This window comes from Perca fluviatilis, chromosome 19 (assembly GCF_010015445.1).
Source record: "Perca fluviatilis chromosome 19, GENO_Pfluv_1.0, whole genome shotgun sequence".
NCBI classification, from domain to species: Eukaryota; Metazoa; Chordata; class Actinopteri; order Perciformes; family Percidae; genus Perca; species Perca fluviatilis.
Genome location: NC_053130.1, coordinates 21,356,218 through 21,378,748, shown reverse-complemented (window position 1 = coordinate 21,378,748; position 22,531 = coordinate 21,356,218). Strand labels below are relative to the sequence as shown.

Genomic DNA, 22,531 nt, shown 5'->3' with positions numbered 1-22,531 from the left:
TCATTTAAATCACGTGAAACAACGACAGCAGGGTGAGATCATGTCTCCAACTGTTTTCTTAATGTATCTGAAGTATCACATGTGTAACAGACACACACATTTATGCTTAGGACAGATACTTGTGTAATGTTATGTTCTGGTTTATTGTTATTTCCAGTAGTGGGAAGTAACTAAGAACATTTGATCATTTTGTGCTATACTTTATAATTCTACTCCACCACTGTACATTTCAGAGAGAACATCATAGTTTTTACTCCACTAATGTTATTTGACAGTTATATTTACTCTGCAGATCGAAATTTTACATATGATCACTTTGTAAAATATGATTAGGCCTATCTGTTATCTGGTTTTAGCTTCAACTGTTTTATATCACAGTAAATTAATTTAGTTTAACTGTATGTTGCCTTGATGTCTACGAAATAGCAATGGGCATTTTCACCGAGCTATTGTCTGACATGTAACAGACCAACAGGTTAATTGATTATTGAGTACATGATCGTGAGATCATTCGAAATGAAAACAATGGCAGCCCTAAATACGATGCATTATAGTACTGGTATATAAATTAGTTCAAATTAGCTCAAGTTGCAACAACAGTAGCCTACTTCTTTACTCTTCGTGTATGCATCTGTAATGATAATCAAATATATAACCAATTAAAATCTAATTCCAACAGCAGACATTTTGCTGCATAATAAGTCATTTTACTTGTAATACTACTATGCGAGATTTTTACTTGTAATGCTGTATTGTTTTGGCTCTGGTTGCAGCTTTGATAAAGTTTTGAAGCATTTTAGTTCAGGAGTATACCTTTGTTTCTGCATTAGTGCCCACGGTGTGCAGAAAGTGAGTAACCAGTGCGCATGGCACAAGGCAACACGGCTGGACTAAAGTGAAAATGTAAATCCTCTGTTAACTGGAGACATCCAATTAGGACGCACGGGGATGCTCCTTTCCCTCAGCCAAGTGCACAACCTACATGTCTCCTTTTATCTGCTGCCCTTCCTCTACAGTGGCGGGATGCTGTCGTCTCCGATTTGTAGCGAAGAGATATCTCACCACATAGGACGCAATGTGCCACTGTAACGTCCACATGAAAGCTGCAGCTCTACACTTCTCCAGACCAAGCACGCCTGAGGTTAGTTGACTTTATGTGAGAGCGGGAACGGGCTTTTCCTGCGGCACATAAATCTGTAACTTGCATAATTTCCAGCGTCAGTGAAAGATTTTGGTGCAGGGGACCCAGAGGATACTACTACTGCTGCTTGCTTCCACTGCACAAAGAAGCGTTCAGCGCGTCCGGTTGGATTGAAGCTGCAGTCCACTTCACACAAACTGCATTGCCACAACTGTAAGAGAACATGTATCCATCATGAAACAATGCGCCGGCAGCTTTTCTTATGAACTCTTTCGTGGATCTACAGACTTCCATCCACAAGTGGAGCGTTTTTTCCATCAGCTACAGATAAAATCACTTCACAACTACAATGGGACAACGTGGTGGGCTAAGTAGAGGAAATGTTGCCTGTAGAAGTGCAGTGAGAGTGCAGGGAAGTGACTTCCAGAGGACACCTGCAGACGAGTGAATGCCGTCTCCGATGTGGAGCTTGTCGCTGTCCGACGCGCGCGTGGTGCTGAAATTTGGATGATGCCTGGCCAGCGACTGCAAGGCTGCCGCTCCTTGCACCTCAACGAGGACAACGGCCGCTTCGTGCTGCTCGCCGTCCTCATCGTACTGTACCTGCTGTGCGGCGCTGCAGTCTTCTCGGCCATAGAGAGGCCTTCGGAGCTGCGGGCTCACGGCCGCTGGAACGGGACGCTCCTCAACTTCAGTGAGACCTTCAACATCAGCCTGCAGGACCTCAACTCCTTTCTGCGGGAGTACGAGGCTGCCATCGCCGCAGGGATCCGGGCTGATGCTCTGAGGCCACGATGGGATTTTACAGGGGCTTTTTATTTTGTTGGAACTGTGGTGTCGACTATAGGTGGGTGATCTATGCAACATACGCTGATTTCCCATTGTGTCCATTTGGTTACAGCCATGGTGTCCTATAAATACTTGTTGAAAAACATGTATGTAACATGTAAACCATATGTAGCCAAGCCCACATTAAGCCTTACAAATAGATGCATAGTAATCAGCTCACACCATTAAGACAGTTTTCATTTAGTAGTCATGGGAGTCTAAATTGATGATCAAATTTGGGAAGAAATGCACTGAAAAAGCCACATTTGAGACAAATAAGTTAGAGAATGTTTCATATTAATGTGGCTTCTGTTTGTTAAATAATCATATCATTACTGACAGTCTGGATATCAAAAGCACTGGAGTTGCCATCCCCATAGGCTGCTTTCTTTCCACTGGCTTACATACAGAATAGCAGATTAACATTTTTGTTTTTTCCAGTCATGTGTTACATCTTGGCTGTGAGGGACTTTGGCAACAGGGGCGACATCTGACTCGCCTGCCAGGAACGGCACACTCGTCCCTGGCTATAGGACAGCACCCATGGGTGCAGTCTTTTTTGCCACATTATTTCCATTCAGGCCAACAGGAATGTCAATGAGAAGCCCCGTCTGCTCCCCCTCATTTAACATTTACTCGTGCGATAGGTCACAAAAGAGCAAGTGTCCCTTGCAGGGCACCCCGAGGGCCAATGGTGTGGTGCACTGCATGCCTGATGGCTCCAACACCCGCCAACCCCTATGCCCCTCCCTCACTGATGGAGCCACAGTGAGTGAGTGAGTGAGTGAGTGAGAGTGAGTGAGTGAGTGAGAACGGGTGAACAAGCAAATGAAGACACTTCAGGTAGTTATTTGAGCTGACAGCTGCTGTCTATCTCTGACCTTGCCCTGAACACACACACACACACACACACACACACACATACACTGATACCTCTGGCGCCTCCTATTAATTGAAAACTGAGGCGAGGAGAGTGATAAGAAGAACTAAAGGCTATACGTGGCTGCATAGGGAGCGTTGGATCGACATGAGCAGGAAACCTGTCAGAACTTTATTTTATTTTAAGATTATTTTTGGGGGGGCTTTTCCCTTTATTAGATAGTGACAGTGGATAGATAGGAAAGGTGGAGAGAGGTGGGGGAATGACACGCAGCAAAGGGCAGCAGGTCAGATTCAAACCCGCGCCACTGCAAAGGACTCAGCCTACATGGGGCGCACGCTCTTACTGGGTGAGCTAGACGTCAGAACTTTATTAACTGTAGACCTGTCATGAACGCTTTGCTACAGTAGATCTCCCACCTTCTTCTCTCAGATACACAAATGCAGAGCTCTCAGGCAGCCTGTGCTCTCAGCTCACCCAGTCACAGGAGGGAACCACAGCAGCTGTGTTTGTGAACATGTCTGAGGCAGGTTCAAATCCTTTGGGCTCCAGTTGTCATGCACCAGCAGCAAAATCATCCCCCGACAAGCAAGATCATTTAAACTGACTCAGCTGCTCGGGGGAAGAAAAGGTGATGTCTCTCTTCACTATTTATCTTTTTCATATGTTTGCATGGATTTCTGTCTGGATTTCCATCTCGCTTTGATCTCCACCGCCCACCATCCCTCCGGCTTGTGTGCTACTTTTTCTGTATGCCTGTGAGCCGCTGATATAAAAGGGATTTGGGGGCCTCCCCACAAAACTCTTTATCAGAGTGGCATCCCCCTGCGCACTCTAGACACTCCTCCCAAACACTTCTCGCCTCTGACTCTGCTGTGGCAGAGGCTTCAAATCAGCAGTGACACTGTTGCTCCCCTTGATGTGCCTCCACATCATCGCTTTGAAGAATGAAAGTGAAGCCGTGGTCACTTGAGGTGATTATTTACCAAGAGTTTTGGCCAGATTCAACAGCCACCACATCGAGTGTGTTGTGTAAGAAATACTGCAGGAAACACAAAAAGTAAATTTTAGCTTTTCCTAAGTATAGTCTAAACAAATGCAACAAAATGTTTTTGTTTTTTTACATTTTTCTTTAGATCTTTACCTTTTTTTGACGAGAACAATCTAAGCAAATTGAAGCACTCTAAGGACTTGCTGTCCATGTTGGCTTAAAAGTTGACATAGGAAGTTCTCAGCTGACAACAAAACAAGAAATACAATTCCCAAGGTCACAGAATAAGCTTTCAGTCTCAACTTTTTTGCCATGCTGGTGGCGTCGCTCAAGGGATGGCAATGTCAATCTATTGGTTTGTCGATCAGTCGATAAACCACATTAGTCTAGACTGAAATAACAGCTATTGGATGTATTGCCATGACATTTAGTGCAAGTGTCCATGGTGCCCAGAAGATGAATTGTACTGACTTTCCTCAGATTTTTCCTCTATCGTCATTTGAAATGTTTCAACAACTATTAGGCCTAGAATGGATTACCATGTAATTTGGAACACAATTTTATTATTTATTATATTATTTGTTAATACCTGCAAAACTAATGGCATCCCCATCTGCCTCAGCTGTAATTTTGCTAACAATGCTAACATGCTAAACTAAAATAGTGACCAAGGTAAACATTACTTATTATTACACACATGGATGTATAATGTGAATTATATATATAAAAAATTGCAAAACAGTCTATTACTACTCTTTGTATATGTACAATTTTCCCAGAGCTTAGAGAAGCTATTTTTATTTGCATGACGCCGTCCCAATATAAAGTCAATGGGGCGAGTGGGAGAAACACTAATGCACATGTGCAGTGGGCCGCACACAATGCAGATGCAAACTTGCGAGCTAGAAAACTTTTTGGGATTTTGTGCTTGGCAATTATTTATTATTTCACTTTATACAAGTGAGTGGGCGCCACAGAGTCGCTAGTGTGCTAGTGCTCTCTTTTTGTTAAAGCGTTGGATTGAAGAGTTTTTGTCTACAACCAACTCTTGCTGTTGTCCTGCCCTACATTTCCAGACACAGCTTTACTGTTTGCATGCTCATTAAAGAGGGCACAAGAGTCTGCTCTGTAAACAGAATTTCTATTAATAGGAAAGCTATATATAACCCTCAAGGCTGGTTGATAGCTGCCGACTGCCAATTAGGACAGCTCTCTGCAGCCGTTTGAGGGCCTTAGGTCTCCTTGTAAGGTGCTAAGATGGCATTTTGGAGAAATACTTTGTCAGTTTTGAAGTGCTTACAGGGGGGATAATCACAGAATCAACTATACTTAGTGATGGCTGTCTGATCTGAGATTTTTAACTTGTTGAGAATAGGGGAGGTTATCGTTTAAACAATTTCAAAACCAGTACCGATACCAATACCATGACTTCGATACCGTTCCTGAACGATACTTTTTTTGATACCAATTTTATAAAATAAATTTCAACAAAAACAAAAGACACAAAGACGGCACAAATCCTTTATTTTTCAGCTCCTACTATGTGAGCCCCATCTCTGTGCGTAACAGAGTTTTTCCTGCAGGATTACGTTAGACAGCCAATCCCAAACATTATTAGATCTTGGTAGAAGAACGCTGCATGCTTATTGGCTCACTGACGCTGATGAGATTTACTCCTTAGGTATTGACATTTGGTATTGAATGACGAGGCATTTTTCGATACTAAGGAAGCAGTTTGGTCGGTGCCAAAAAATTATTGAATTTGGTACCAAGCCCCAGTTGAGAGTGAGTGGGACAAGTCAGTTAGGGCAGTTAGTTGTTCTGCAGTTATACTATTCATGGCTATTTATTCCTGGGGATTGACTCTGTCCTGTCTTTCTTTGCCCCTGGCAGCCACTGCAGCTTCTATATTCAATCCACTCATATCCACCCACTCAGAGAAGTCACAAAGGCAGACAAGGCAAATAGGACAGTTTAACACACTGCACAATACAGACCCACATGCCATGAGGCGTGATTTAACATACATGCAGTCCATAACTTGCAAAATGAGAGTAAATGTCAGGGGAGTTAAGAGAAGAGAAAATCCTGCTAAACTCCAGCTGTAAAGAGCTGTGCTGCAGCAAGATGACAGGGCGCTCTGCTGTCCTCAGGATACACTGGGACAGACATTGTCTCTTCTCTCACAAACTGCTGATATTTACAGCTTGTCCTGCTGCCCTTAAGTGGCCTGACACATAAAGTATGAACAATATTAACAGCATAAACTTAACAGTAGAGTAGCATTTGTGTCATTGCTCTTTGTAGAGGTGTTGTTGTGTACACTTCATTTAGCTGGATTTGTCCAGTCAGTTCTGTATTAAATGGACTTGGAACAGTAGTTTGACATTTGACCATAGCAACCTCATTAAGCTACTGTAATATATGCATGGCCTATAACCTCAGAACACAGTGCAAGAGTGTAACTTCCCTTCAGATTTAGCCAAATCTGGGCAAATAGTGTCAGTGAAAAGACTTTTAAGTTTGAAATATGATAGACAGTCAGTTAACATTTTGCTGTAAAAGCCAAGACCGGGTGCCAAAACCCATAACTTTGCAGAATTTGTCCAGCTGTGTTTGGGACATCACATTTATGTGCAAAAATTTGATTTCATTTTATAGCTTCAACATCAGGCAAATCCGTGTTACCCCACAGTGAAGCTGCACCATCCTGCTAAATGAAATGAACCTCAACACCTTAATATAGTCTGTCTCACTACAAATGTTACATGTTCAGCAGAGACTACAGAGTCCTGTTAATGAACAATAGCTCTGTCCTCCACTACAGGAGGCAAGAGAGGATATGCGGCAATTGGTTGTCAGGTTTTGTATTCTCGTTATTACAAAATAATGATCTTGTATTCTCAACGCAAAAAGCATTGCTTTGCCGGCATCGAAGAGTAATTATTCGAGATCACACAAATACATTCTGACGATATTTTCAGTTGATAAAGCAAGTATGTTATGATAAATAATTTTTTATTTTGTTAACTGAAGAAAACTACAAGCTTGTTATGTCATGAACGCGAGGAAAGATTTAGAAAAATGACAATCACACAGTCCTTGCCCTCATTGTGCAGTGTAAAGTAAACAATCAATCCTAATGGTTTAGTGGGTGTTCTCTTCCTCGTCTTCTTGTGCCAATTTAAAAAGTGCTGATCTGGCAGCAGAGTCTCATAGAGAAACACTTGCGACTATTACACGCTTGTCTGACCTGGGCCCATGTATCTGGGATGAAACTGCAAACCAGATCTGTTCTCTGTAGTGTGCTGTACTGCACCCTGTAATTCTTGAGTCTCTGAGGTTGCAAGACAATGTCACCTCAGACTGGCAGAGCGTGCGTTTGGCATTTAAGCAGTTTGAAATGTCACGTGAAAGACTCCATGGATTCCTGAAGGCAGGCTGTGTTTCTGCTTTGATGTCGTGTTCGTATTTAGATTAACCGCTCTGTGCTGCCTCGCTGGGACAAAACCATCTGTGTTGTTGTTACCGTTGGTGTATGTTATGAGTGTGCTTACAGGAGGTGGGTGGGAAAGGTTTGCAATCTGTGAAAGCAGACTCATCGATGCACAGCGATGTTTGTTCTTGCCTTCTGTCTCTCATTTCAGCACTGTTGCTGTCCCAGACAGTGTTGACTCCTGTCTAACATCAATCTCAAATCTAACTACTTTGCCCCTCTGTTTATCACTACAGTGCACTCACTTATCGGGATTCACTCCTTCAATCATTATGATCTCTTTATACAGAGTGTTTCTGGGGGACAAAATAGAGTCTGATCATATTACACAAACAGTGCATTACATAATGGGATGATCACTTTATAGTTCGTTTAACAGAACCATTTTTGAAGCCGGTCAGTCTCTATTCCTTACCTCGTCTCTGCTGCCGTCATTTTTTCCCTCTCTTCTCTCTTTAGATCTCCCGGGCTGCGCTGTGAAATCACAGACTCAGAGGAAATGTCACTGTTAAAAATGGAGAACAGAGGGCCTTCGGTCACATGAAAGGCACCGGGGGTCTCTTTAGATTGTGTGCAGTTCAGACGCTCAGCAAAACAATTCCCAATGAGGAAGTGGAGCCAAACTGCACCACTGCTGCATAGATGTTCCAGAAGACTAATTAATTGAGTTGCTGTGCAATATACCTAATTTCTGTAGTAAAGCTGCACTAAAAATATTTTTGTATTAACATTGTAAAAAATAAAGAAAATAGGCCTGTCTGCATTTTACTGCCCACTTGTTAAAGCAACACTAAAAGCACTTTTCCTGCTTCGGTCCCCCTACAGGTCGGAAGCGGAATTCTCCATCTGCTGTCGTAATGTCTCATTATGTCTCATTCGAACTACAGATCCGCTATCCAATCTGGCAAACTTGCATGATGTAATGTAGTGGACAATTCCGCTTCCAACCTGTAGGGGGACTTAAGCGGGAAAAGTGCTTTAGTGTTGCTTTAACTATTTTTCTTCACTCTCACCGCTCTCACCAACCTTGTTTCTAGCCGCAGCAGGCAGCCTCAAAGTAATTCACCCAAGTCATTAGGATACCATGAATGTTTGTACAAAATATCATAGCAATCCACCCAATAGTTGTTGAAGTATTTCAGTCTGGACCAAAGTGGTGGACCGACAGACCATCATAAATATCCCTAGAGCCATGCTGCTAGCTTGGATGCAAACTGGTAAATGCATGAACAATGAATTATTAAAAAAAACTGTATATATATAAATAATAACTGTTGAATGCAATCCAGCAATTCCAGATAACACACAGCTGCTTGAAAAACATTGTATCCCACCATTTCTGCCAGTTTCTCTCCTTACTGTGTGTGTGTGTGTGTGTGTGTGTGTGTGTGTGTGTGCATGCGTGAGTGCATGTGCGTGCGTGTGTGTGGGGGTGGGGGAGTAGGGCAAACCTGCTGAGGAGCACTGGCTTCAATAAATCCCCATCTTACTTAACTGCTGCTGTAAGGGATGGCTGTGCACACCTCTGCGCTCTGTCACAGCGGGTCATAAATCTGCTCTGACTTGCTAAAGCGCACATTCGCCTATGTACACCCGTACAGTAACTCACAGACTCAAATAATCATGGCCAAGTGATACCAAGATCATTTTAGAGAACACAGCAGATTTGCTGGGCTTCCTGCTCCTCCTCGAACTGATTAGCATTTCACTGATTCTGCTCTTTGCACCGGCCAAGACAAAGAGAGAATAAACTATGTGTTCTCTTTGCACTCTGCAGTCCTCTGACCTGCTTCCTGTCAGGGCTAATCCATTTTAAATTATTTTCTGATGTATATATTTTGATTATCATCAGTCTTTCCTACGACCCGATTTGCGCTGGTGCTGACGTCAATGCTGACTTGCAGCTACGAGAGTTTCAACTTTTCCCATAAGCACAAAAGTCTTTTGGATTGGTTGGCAACCTTTGACGCAGTAAAATCCCAGTTGAATGCGTCGTCATGTTGCAGAAAGCCTGCAGATTCCACTTCTGCCCCAGCAGAACATTTATCTGCATCTCGAAGTCGTGTATATAAATAGTTATCAATGTTAATAAGCTTATAGCAAGTTGGCGAACAGTGTGATTTGGCAGCTGTCCATCTTTCTCTGAGGGGCTGCTTGTGTGAGAGCAGAGAGACACAGGAGGACATGCTGCATTATTGTATATTTCAACTGCCAAGATGAAAACATTGACAGAGCACTACATCATCCGTGGAGCTTCAGATCATGGGCGGCATACTAGTGGGAGTCATTGCATATTAAACATCTGTCTTCGAAAGAGAAATGACAGGAATTTCAAACATTACATTTTGTTAAAAAATTGGAAACTAAATGCAGGCCACTCATGTTGAATTTTTCGTACACCAATCTATTCGGATTAAAGGAAACACAACCGCACTCCTTTATTTCAGTAAAACCGTGTTAGATTCTCAGAGAATCCACACTGGCCACTGTGCAGATCAGCTGGAGTCCAGCCAGCACAATCATTTAAATCATTCAAGTAAATTAATCAATAAATCAAGTAGCAGACATACTTCTCAGCCTATTGCCACTTAGACACACATTTATTTGGCATACATTTTGATTGTGAAACAATTATCCCTGGAAAATACCAGGACAACACTGAAAGTGTTGAAATGCATATATGTTGTCCTCATGCCAGCATTCACAAATAATTCAGCTACCTCCAGGCTGGCAGCCTCTGGCAGAGTCTCAGACTCATAGTGGGCACATTTAGTTAATAGAAAGTAAAATACAATTTAATTGTGAGCAACAGAGCATTGCCTTTTTATTTCTCTGAGGCAGCTTGCTGTGGTTTGTCTGCGATTCAAGATCATTATTGCAGCTGTCACTAACAGGAACCAGAGTTTGCCTAGCCTTAAATTTCAGGGACTTGTGCTCTCACATTATCAGTAATGAAAAAACATTAAATTGAATATCTGCTGAATGTCAAGCATTCATTTCCTGCTGTCATCTGATTTGACTGTTTTCGTGTGATGGCTAAAAATCGACATATACAGTACAGTGCATTTAATGTAGCGTTACCATCATACTGTATGAGCACCAAATCTGTATTATCTATTATGCTGAACATGGAGGCTTATCACACTGATCTGAGGGTGCCAGTGTTTCAAAAGCTCCACCTGGACAGGTGTGTTTACTTTGGGGAATAATACAAGAGGGCTTGTAGCTAAGCTTTTACTCAAACATTGACTTTGCATACAGTACAAGATAATAGGACGCACAAGGACATTCAGCCTTGAAATCATTCAGAGAGAAGCTAATAATCTGACGAGAGAATGACTCCTCAGCCACATAAAAGGACAAAACCTGTGTAACCGTTTGTAGATGGACTATAAAGCCACATGAATCTTGATTTTAATTTTGTTTATATAGGCACCTAACTGTAAAACTGCATAACAGTGGACTCCATGTGTCTTTTCAGTTCTTTTGCAATTCTGCGAAGATGAAAAACAGATTGAAAAATGAAGAAAACAATATTACATGTTGGTGCAGATCCAAAGACAATGCAGCATATTTTTTTGACAATGAATCAATGCAGGCAGCGGCGGAGTCATCAATCCTCCTGGCTCTCTTTGCCGGTGAATTAAGTACCGAGATACAATTTAAAACACTGGACTCGATTCAGATACAGAGGAGCCAAACAAATCACAAAATGAGAAAAAGATATTTTAGATTGTTTAATTAAACAGGTTTGTGTTGCTCTGTAGATGCTAGCTTGTTACTTCGAACAGTGAGTAATTATCTGAGCTGTTACTCTTGCATTTTGTGTCGACTGGCTTTAAGGACTGTTACCTACATGTCACCTCAGTCCATTATTTCTAATTATTACACAGTCATGTGTAACCCACAATACTCATTATCAATGCTTTGACATGCAGAATAAATATCATTAATGTATCGCCTATATTGTGTTTGTGAATGAGCTGGTTGTGAAAGCCACATTGTTTTGCCTCAATAGATTTATTGTTGCATTTGTTGACTTTTTTTATTTTTTTATTTATTTATTTTATATTACTATGGCCCTTTGTTTAATTTGTGCATGCAGTGCACAGACACAACAATGTAGCTGCATCTCAATGATGTATGTGACCTATTCTATCATCTGCTTTTTGTAAAACTGGCAGCATAGTGTGAATGTTCCTATTAATATCCAGTCTGCCAGTAATCCTGGCAGCTCCTCAGCAGATGGTGTGGTGAGGATGTGTCAGGTCTGGCCATGTTGCTGCTTCCTCAGCCCTCTGTCCTGTCCGCAGACCCCTGCCACGCCACCCCATGACAAATGATTTCCTCTTCGTCACAGAAACACAGTCATCAGAGGGACGTGGCGTTTTCTGCTGACGCTCCTATCAGGCCAATTTAAGTATTCCCACCAGTGGCTTGACTGGGACCTTGCTTTTAAGCTCATTAATTGGGGACATTGGGAGGCCATAGGAGGCAAAGAATAGATTTTTGGTTCACAAAACAGCCACATAAATGAATTTTGGGACAATTGTCAGGCCATCTGGGAGTTGTGTGGGGGGATGACCTTCAGATTCAGTACTGCTCAGAGAGACAGGTGAATGTACAACACGTGTCCTTCATTCAAAAACAAACATGACTGATTGCTTTTAGCTACCCTTTATTCTCATGTGGCTATCTATTGTGGAGCTTTGGCCCGTTTGAACTGGCTCTGCTGTATGTGTCTCCTGTATTGTGTTGTTGATAACATGAGACTGAAATGTGCTTCGCTTTTGATGCTAGGAAAGTGAATCAATATTTCTTTTTCAGGATACTTTGTTCTGTAAAAGGTGCTGCTTTGCCACCAGCTCAAAGGTGATTGACAATTTAATAATGTATCCTTGCCAGTTGGACTGTTCACAAATGTTTCCTTTAGAAATGATGTGCATAAACTGCCATTTTAAGTCTGGTAATATTCTATATTTTCTTATTGTCAACAAACCCCATGTAAAAGCCAACACCAACAACAAATTGATCCCTACTAAACAAGTATTGCCTGTGTAGCCAAAGCTTAATGTAGCTTATTCCTCTGCGCCATTGGGCTCCATTGTTGTCCATAAACTATTAAAAATACATCAAGGAGCCACACCATTGTACTGGGTGACATGTTCCTTCATTAAGATGAACATGAGTCAAACACTGTCCAGCTGCCCTAAATACTCACTAGAAATATCACAAACAAATATAATTTAGCTTTTACTAAAGATTAAACTAGATATATTTGCAGAATATTTTTTCGGGCCACTTGGGGGCAGCAGAAACAAACTGTAAGTACAACACATTATCATTTCTAGTTGATATGGCGAACTTACTAGCAAACAGCTGCTTATTGACACATCCAGCAGACACAGAGCAACATTATCATTTAATTGGAGTCTGTTTCTGGCTACCTGGCAAATGTAAGTCCAATATTCACAACTCCTGAGGGAAATTTCTCTTTTCATGGGATTTGTTGACAGAATATTGCCAGTTTCATCCATTTCCACTTATGAAAATGGCTTAGAATATGTGTTTGTATATGTATGTTTGTATTCTTATTGGGAAATAACTTCTACTGCGTCATTGTTTTCATACACAGACTGCTATTAAACAAACAAAGCACAATTTAACATATCTTGCCAGCGGATGTGTCCCTCTGCCTGACTAGGAGAGCTTCATAGATTCCGATTTAATAGCTGCTGTTAACTCCATTCTTAAGACTTTTCAAGTAATGAAACAGCTGTTGAGCGTTGTAGATTTTGACCAGGTCTCCTTCACTCAGAGCGGCCCTTTGGTGTAAAATCTGATGATTGGTTACTGTTTAGTGGCGGGTTATGATGGCGAGTGGTATTACTGAGTGTAGCAAGCAAATGCAGTGCAGAGTCCATCAATACTACTATTAGCAACACTGAGTAATTTGTGCTATTTGTTTAGGTCCTGACTTTACTACACAACATAATGGGCCAGTGTAATTTGCCATTGGACTGTAACGAGAGCTGCTCGGTCTAAACTGTGTCGACTCTGTGATTGCTGCTGAGTACGTTTGATTTGAAATTGATCAAATCTGATCATAACCCTGAGATCACTACAGTTTAGGAACAATCTATTTGAATCCCCCCACTGTCTGATAAACGTTAGAGCATCTTCTTCTTCTCCTCTCAAAACTGTCAAGCGCTAATTAATGGATACTAATGGCACCATTTCCATCACGTTCCTTCTGGTTGAATCTCCAGTGTGTGATTATGTGTGCAAGCATCATTAGCCGTTAGAGCATAACATCATTTTCTAGGTTGAGTTGAGAATACTGTATTTAATATTAATGAATAAATATTCTCCATGGGCTCTGATTTAATTGGATTAGCACACATGTGATATCCTGCTATATCAAGTTCTGCTGAATTAAATGACTCATTTTGGCTTGGACACAGTGGAAAGAATAAAGTGTTCACTAAGGTCAGCAGCAGCAGCAGCAGGATCATTTAATTGGTCTGGAGTGGCGACTATGTAACAATTAAGGGTTTTAAAGTCCTTGTGCGTAAAGTCACAAAGACAGTGTTTTTTTTAGCTTGCCTGCCTTTTGCTTTCTATTATTGTTCTGTTTTCCCTAATGCATCTTGACACAGTGGTCTGGAGTAATGGCTCTGAAATGCTACACTGAATCAATGCCTGGTGCCTTTTCCTCTCTTAGGTAATTTACTTGGTAATGAGAGATGGCGCGGAAGACTGTCTCTGTGCCCGCTTAGAAGATGTAATCTGTTTTTTTTCTTCCAATTATTCAGTTGGGTTAAAAAGACTTGGGCTGCTAATTAATTAACTATCAAATAGGGCTTAATCACTGCCCCTCACCTTTCTGTTACCCAAATGTCTGTTACTGAACTTTGCAACTATATCTTTGACAAAACCAGATCATTCAGTGCCTGGTGTGTTTAAGGCCGCAAGGTGTGTGTATATGTGTGGACATGTGGGGGTTATATTCCCTCTTGTCTCTATAAAACAATCTGTATCAATCAGTGTTGATCTAAATGACCAGGCATGTCAACAGCAAACCCACAGGAGAGTGGTTTTCAGGGCCAAAGATAAGGTCAAAAAAGCCATTTTGGGTATCATAAAGGAAGTATTGTCTCGATATTGATGCCATTTATTACCTGACAAAGATGGTGGTGAAAAAAGTGGGGGGAAAGCGCTGCCCTAATGCTCTCAGAAGACTGAAATGGAGGATAGCCATGATGGAAAAATCACTTAACCTTGGCCTAGAAGTGAACTGGTTGATCTTTCAGCACGATTTTATTTGTTGACAAATAGACCATCTGCTGTTCTGTGGAGAAGGGGGGGAAATGACAACGTGTGTGTGTGTGTGTGTGTGTGTGTGTGTGTGTGTGTGTGTGTGTGTGTGTGTGTGTGTGTGTGTCTGTGTGTGTGTGTGGTTGTGTGTGTACACATAAGAACAGCAAATTTATAGTGAAGAAGAACAAGTGTTACAGGTTTTAGAATATAGATTGATGTTTTGTGATGATAAAATCAAGTATGGCCTGACAAATGAGATATCTCAAGGGTCACAAGATTATAAGAATATATATTATAGAACAATAATATTTATGTTGCACAATATTATATATTATATTATATATTTGTTTTTTCTGACTTGACTTGATCCTCCCTTCTGGTCCAGACTGAACAAATATTGGATGGTTTGTTTGTACAGACATTTATGGTCCCCATAAGAAGAATTCTACTGACTTTGGTGCATCACATATGGAGCTACTAGCATGACTGTAGACTATATACTATGTAGTCTTGTATCATGTGAAATACTGGATATTTCGGTTGAAACAGTCCAAGTAGGAAACGTCACTCTTTGGTTGGACGGTTTACAGCAAATGTCCACACTATGGCCATAACCTGTAATGAGGGGAGGAAAAAGAGTAAACAATGTTGTGCTCAAATACCAAGACACTCATCAGCTAATGTTAATATCAGAGCTGCGCTGTAGCTGCAAAGTCAGAGCTGCACCTGTGACGCTCCTAGAGATTGAGAAGTGCTCCTTCAACATGCAGCAGAATCCATAAACATCCTCTCCTCTCCTTTCCTCTCATAACCCCTTCCCCAGCTGGAACACTCAGTCTAATTGACTAAGAAATCCAAAGATAGCAGGAAGCCAAACCACACAGCCAAGAGAAAAAAACATATTCTGAAGGCTTACCTAAGCTTTTTCCTGGCATTCTCCTCCCCTCAATATAACCCAGAAGTCCTTGTTTTTACAGTCCCACCAACAGCAATAAACACAGCATGTACATACAGTATTACATGTCTTTACATAATGCAAATAAAAAAATATACTTTATATATTATATATATATAGGATAATATATAAAGTATATATTATATATATATAATATACTGTATATAAAATGTAAAATATAACCCAGAAGTCCTTGTTTATACAGTCCCACCAACAGCAATAAACACAGCATGTACATACAGTATTACATGTCTTTACATAATGCAAATAAACAAATATACTTTATATATTATATATATATATATATATAGGATAATATATAAAGTATATATTATATATATATATAATATACTGTATATAAAATGTAAAATATAACCCAGAAGTCCTTGTTTTTACAGTCCCACCAACAGCAATAAACACAGCATGTACATACAGTATTACATGGCTTTACATTATCCTATATATATATATATATATATATATATATATATATATATATATATATATATATATTAGTATATATATAGTATTATTTTATATATACATTATATATTATATATATATATATATATATATATATATGTATAATGTATATAAAATGTACTAATATTGTCTTACCTTATAACAGTATACTATTTCAATTTTCTGAATTCATGATATTGGACACATTCAAATCTGTGAATTCAGTGAAAGATGGTACTTTACATTGCCATTGGACATTTCTTTAGAGTGTCTTCCAGATGCCAAACATTTCATTTATTTTGGTTTACTGCTAATAAAGCAGTAGCATACTGCTAATAGTAATGCTGTTTTTTTAGATTAGTGCCCATGTTGTTATTTTCCCTTTGCTCTCTTCATTTGCAATGAAAAACATTGTTTTTTAATTATCCCACAGTCCATTTTTTATTGTCCTCTTTTATTACTATGACTTAACATCTTCCAGAGAAAGCATTACAGTCTTGTATCAACACAAATCATTATCCAGTATTTTCTGCACATTACTTGTGTGCACTCCTCTCAATCCCCTCTTTTACATTGTTTTTATGGGACAAAAAAATACATTAAAAAACCTCATTTAGATTTGAGGTTGTTTTGCTTTCAAGCATCGCTTCCCTTGTCTCCAATAAGAGATGTAATTTTTTGTGAGGAATTTGAAGCGATCTTGTAGGTGAAAATGTGTTTTTGGCCTTTGTTAGGGGACTTACTGTCTGATATCTCTCTTCTGTCTTTGCAGGTTTTGGGATGACAACGCCTGTGACAGTTGCAGGCAAGGTGTTCTTGATCTTTTATGGGCTTCTGGGCTGTGCTGCCACCATCCTCTTCTTTAACCTCTTCCTGGAGCGCATCATCACACTGCTGGCTGTGGTAATGAAGGCGGTGAGGGAGCGTCGAATTAGGAACAGTGGTCTACTCCCGCCAGGCATCCGCCATGACTTCTCAGCCTACTCCCTCCCCGGCTGGAAGCCCTCTGTGTACCACGTGATGCTGATTCTCGGCCTGTCAGCCATCACTATCTCCTGCTGTGCTTCAGCCATGTATACCCCTGTTGAGGGCTGGCCATACTTAGACTCACTTTACTTCTGCTTTGTCACCTTCAGCACCATCGGATTTGGGGATTTTGTCAGCAGTCAGAGCGCGGCTTACGAATACCAAAGCCTCTACAGAGTGGCCAATTTCCTCTTAATTTTAATGGGTGTGTGCTGCATCTACTCACTCTTCAATGTCATCTCTATTGTCATCAAGCAGGTGCTCAACTGGATTTTGGAGAAAATGAGCTGCTTGTTTTGCCAGCGCTGCAATAAAGCCAGTGCCCTCCTGGGCAGACGCAATGCCATCCGCCCGGGCTCCAAGGGTCGCCAGGGTCGACTTGGCCAGCCGTCTGACTCAGATGGACCTTGTGATAGTGATACTGAGGGACGCAGACTATCAGGGGAGATGATCTCTATGAAAGACTTAGCAGCCTCTAACAAGGTGTCGCTGGCCATCATGCAGAAGCAGCTGTCTGAGTCGGCCAACGGATATCCCAGGACAGTCTGTGGCAGCTCACGCCATAATGGTTTCTCTGGGGGGGTTGGCGCCCTCGGTATCATGAACAACAGGCTGGCAGAGACGAGTAACTCCAGATAGAGGACACAGTGAGACAGGAATTAGGGGAACTCTTGATTCTCATACTGTGTAACAAACCCTGAGGTTGATCGCCATAGAAAAAATCCAAGGCTTTTGAGATGGATTGCCAGTGTAACTTGTTATGCATGATACACATGATTTTTTTGGATACTTTTGGTTGGAATTACAAGCCTGTGTTGATAATACAGGTAATGATGGTGATGGTTCTGGTGATGATTTGATGATGATGATGATGATGGCATGAGAGAACAAGAGATTCAACAAAAGAACATGAGTTGATCTGAAAGCGTGGGGACCACCCATCACCCATTACATTAACCTCAAACCCAACCCAGAACAAATCACTGAGATGTCAGTGTTAGTCTGCAGAGGTCTGTTATATATGCTCAATATATCAGACTTATACAAATGAAATGATGTGGTGTTAGGGGAAGTATACAGTGCAATCTTCATTGTGTTGGTCTTTTGTCAGTTTATTTGAATGTACATATGGAATGCTGATATTAACAAGACAATTGTATTCACTGAATGACATAGCACATACAGATCTATGCATTATACTTATCATGCATTTTTTGCACCATTTCTACACCTTCCATTGATTGTGCAAACCCCATTTCTTTCTTGACACGAGTCAAGTTGTACCCTCAGGTGATTGACTTCCTTTCTGTGGGCAAGTGTGGGAAGTAGAGTTTATCTAAGCATGGCTGTGATGTAGCTGATTTCGACAGGGATGTAGAGAGTAATTTCTTATTGCTGAAGATGGAGAAAAGAGCAGAGTTGAATGAAGAATGAAAATGCATTTATGGTGAGAGAGGAACTGGCCTTCTTATCAGCTCAGAAAATGCTTGGGCGGCCAAAGACTTTGACTTGAAGGGTAAAAGAAGGCATTACTTCACACTTTCTCTCTCTTCTTTTTCAAGCTTAAAGCTGTCTGTGAGGAAAACAAATGATAAAGTCTTGCAATGTATTAATAACTCTTTGAATGCCAATGTAGACTTATGTATTTGTAAAAACAGAATAAATGATAAGTAAGTTTTTAGTTAGTTTGAAGTGAAATATGAGGGAGAGGAGGCAAAATATGGATGGTGTTATCCTGTAGGCACATTATGTTAAATGATACAGATTGAAAGTAGCCGGGTCAATCTCAGATGCTGGAGTGGAAGACAAAACCCCCAAAAATCCTCTCGCTTGAATTAATTTATGTTTTGGGGAGATTTTCTGTTTTCATCAAGGAAGATCGACTTTTTTGCAGATGAATGACTCTCACTGTGGAACAAAGCATGATATTAAAGCCCTCATAGGTTGATTTTCCTCAATTTCTGTGTAAATGTGTAGCCGAGGTTTAATGGAGGGAGGGTGTTTGCGGAGGATGCTGTGCTACCCTGTCAAGCCTTGCGATCGATGTCCTACTTGCCGGCAACTATCTCTTTCAGGGCACTTGTGATTTAAATCCCTGTGATGTGTGTTTGATGTTCCTAAACAGCGAGACAGAGAAGGAGATGTTGATAGTTAACCTGTCTGGGAGACGGTGATGTAGGAAGAGAACTAGATAGAGGGGCTGGTGGCAGCAGTAGAGGTAGAGGAGGTTGTGTCAAATTCATGCCCAATCCAAATAAATGGCACTCTCAGCCAAGGGCTCAACTTTTCCTGGCGTCCATCTTCAAGATCTAATATCCTCCCAGGCCTCTCACCTCTTTTTCTCTGTCATCTCTGCATTCACTTTACACACACTGCACCAAAACCCTCCTGCCTGCTCTTTCCCGCAGATCTCGGCTCTCTCCTCACACTCATCACCTTTACACTGTGAATACGATGAGACATGCCATAAATGTGTGTGTATATATATATATATATATATATATTATTGGAATGTCTTAAAAAGCGCTTTTACAATAAGGCGTGAATTGGATCTGGATCTGTCCGTTGATTTTCATCCTGTTTGTGCATAGATCTGAATAATTTCCTTTGCTCCCCAGTCTCACCAAGAGAAATAGAGAAAATGACTCAGGTAGTTAAATCTTCAGGCTTGTCTTAGTTTTTCCTGCATGCTATTATGGTAAAGCCATACAAGATAGCTGTATATGTATATAACAGAGGACTATTTAAAGTCTATTTTTCTACATATAGCTTTCAAAAATCTACATGTGAATGATTGAATAAGTCAAAGTCTCTCTTACACAGTCAGCAGATTGATAAGATGCACCATACTTTGGATACTAGGGTTACAAAGTGAACACAGGTTTTCCAGGTGTTAAAGAGTAGTCTGATATTTTGGGAAATGTGCATACCGGTATCTCTTTCTTGCGGAAAGTTAGATGAGTAGATCGATACCACTTTCTTGAAGCCTGACAAGATGGATATTTGTGTTATATGTTCGATAGCTAGTGATATCTTTGAGAATCCAGCTGCCGTGCAAGGTAAGAATTTTGTTACATTTGGACAGCTCCAGGTTAGCGGTTCCCCCGTTTCCAGTCTTTATGCTAAGTAAAACTAGCATTGCTAAGCTTACCTGACCAGGACCAGTAACATCCTGGATTCTGTTTTGGAGGCTGTTTTGCAACTGGTGCCAGCCAAGAAATTGTCTGCCACATTGCCCCCAGTAAAACAGTAAATTGTCAACATGTAACATGTTAATTAGAGAGCCAGCCTAGCTGTTCTATGTTAAGCTAACCAGCTGAAAAAAGTCTAAAGCTTACTTATTAACACATTATATCTCATTTTATTAAATTTGTACAAAGAATGGTAGCCTAATAGGTTGCTGCAGGTAGCTGTTCCCTGTTTCCAATGTTTACGCAAAAAGAAAACCAGCTGCTGGCTGTGGCTTCATATTTACCACATAAACATAAGAGTGGTAACTCTTAGCAAGAAATATGTGTATTTCCCAAAATGTCAATTTATTCCTTTGTCAGCTCCCAACAGAGTAAGCTTACTGTATGTTGATGATGTGATGTGAAGTTTGCCGCGTCGGGGGAGGGGGGTTTGTCTGTTGCCTCACTGTTTAGCTGTGACATTGCAGGCGTAGAAAAGTGTCAAAACCTGGGACATTTGAGCAGGAGTAAGGGCATGCTGTAGCAAATGACATACTGTAGTATGAATTCAATGGTGTTCCCCTGCTGTAATATACCGTGGGGGAGGTTCTGCTGGCACTTCTCTAGAATAATGATTCCTGAATGATGTTGTATGTGAACCTTCATTTTCCCTCCGAGGCTTGAGGTTACAATGGAAGAGGTTTCAGGATTGATTAAAATCCTTTGTAGCCATTGGGGTTTAACTGCATTGTATCCTTACCTTACCCTTGACAAGGAGCATGTGTGTATGTATACATTTGTCCAAACTGGTGTGTAAAGGATTGAAAATTAGAATTAAAGGACTGTGATTTTTTATCTTAAATGCTTCCCTAAACATAAGTTCCCCAGAAGATATTCAACTTAATATAATATACCATTAAAATAGTGTTTCCTTAAGCCTGAAACACATCAAATTTTCAAGACATTGAATATAGTATTTAGAGTAATGTTTGCTCACCTAAAAGGCATGCGTGGCTTGAAATCAATTGCCTTACTTCCTTATAGTCCTTGCATATTACAAAATGGCTCCTTATTGAAAAGATTATAGTGTTTAGAGCTTGTGTATTGTACTATATAAACCTTTTGCATTTCGCAAAATTGATCTCCATTGATTGCAATGGTTTTAACTGCCCCGCTGTCCTCTGTATCTTCTGTAAGAGGAGACAGTTGGTCTTAGGATTTGCTGAATGTTTATATTTGTTATCAGCAGAAATGCATCTTAAATGAGCAGATTTTTTTTTTCTACTGTATTTAATTCCTCTCAACACAAAACACAAAATTAGATTGAAATGATGCAACGTTTTCAAGCCCACACTATTACACTAGTACATAATATGGGTGAACATAGCAGTCTTGGATCACAGCGCTGCATGATTCGCAGCAAAGTTGTTAGCATTAATTTAATCTTGAATTGTTAATATTAATGCTGCCAGTGTTTATTCCAGTCAACACATATTGTACTGTAGTCACACTGGAAAATGTACCCTGTAGTCTGTAAAATAGCCCCATTAAAATGTCATGCTCCATAGCCATTACAAGGCTCATAATAAATGTGTTTGAAATAAGCAGAGACTGGAGATGTTGTTAGTGTTAATCTTGAAGGCTGTCGATGGTGGTAATGGTATATTATCATTTATTCAGCAAAGCTATTATTTCTTTGTGATCACAGTATGATACATAACGCTGTGCTCGCTCCAGTTTCCTCTGAAGAAGAATGCATGAACGCTTTTGTTAAAGCTGCTCGTTTCAGGAACACAATGTATTTACATACATTTGGCTGGAGCACAAGTGTTAAACAGCTGAATGGTTCGGTAACAGAATGATGTATCGCTGCTCTGTTTGGCTACTTCTGATGTTTAACAAGAGTCAAATTGTTGGCTTTGATTTGGAGCTTAATTTCCAAATTTGCAGGACGAAAGCCTGATGTTTTTTTTTTAATGAAGAATGATGGTACGGAGCCACAAACTACATTTAAATCTCAATTTAAAAACAATTTCAGGTGCCTGTGATCCACAGTTATGTTGACCTTTGGCTTTATCAACATAATTATACACCATGTGTCTCATGTTGCTTGCATCGTGGTGTTACATCCAGTTAATGTATGCAAATTAATTCTGTTTGCAAGTTGCACATTTATACCAATGATTGTAATTTTATATTTATGTAATTAAAGTAAAACCTATATGAAACAAAAAGGGGTTCTACTAAACACTGACATTTACT

The 22,531-nt window shown here is 40.4% G+C and overlaps 1 protein-coding gene across 1 annotated transcript; it reads left to right on the top strand.

Moving 5' to 3' along the window:
- The first annotated feature begins 932 nt into the window (after nt 1-932).
- On the top strand, nt 933-21,131 carry kcnk12 (potassium channel, subfamily K, member 12). Its single transcript, XM_039782958.1, has 2 exons — nt 933-1,988; nt 16,846-21,131. The coding sequence occupies exons 1-2, from the start codon at nt 1,649-1,651 to the stop codon at nt 17,736-17,738; spliced, it is 1,233 nt and encodes a 410-aa protein (XP_039638892.1). The 5' UTR covers nt 933-1,648; the 3' UTR covers nt 17,739-21,131.
- Nucleotides 21,132-22,531: the final 1,400 nt, after the last annotated feature.

Coding starts and splice junctions, on each gene's coding strand:
- kcnk12 (XM_039782958.1), top strand. CDS start 1,649: ATGATGCCTGGCCAGCGACTGCAAGGCTGCCGCTCCTTGCACCTCAAC. Junction 1,989..16,845: donor AACTGTGGTGTCGACTATAG/GTGGGTGATCTA, acceptor CTGTCTTTGCAG/GTTTTGGGATGACAACGCCT.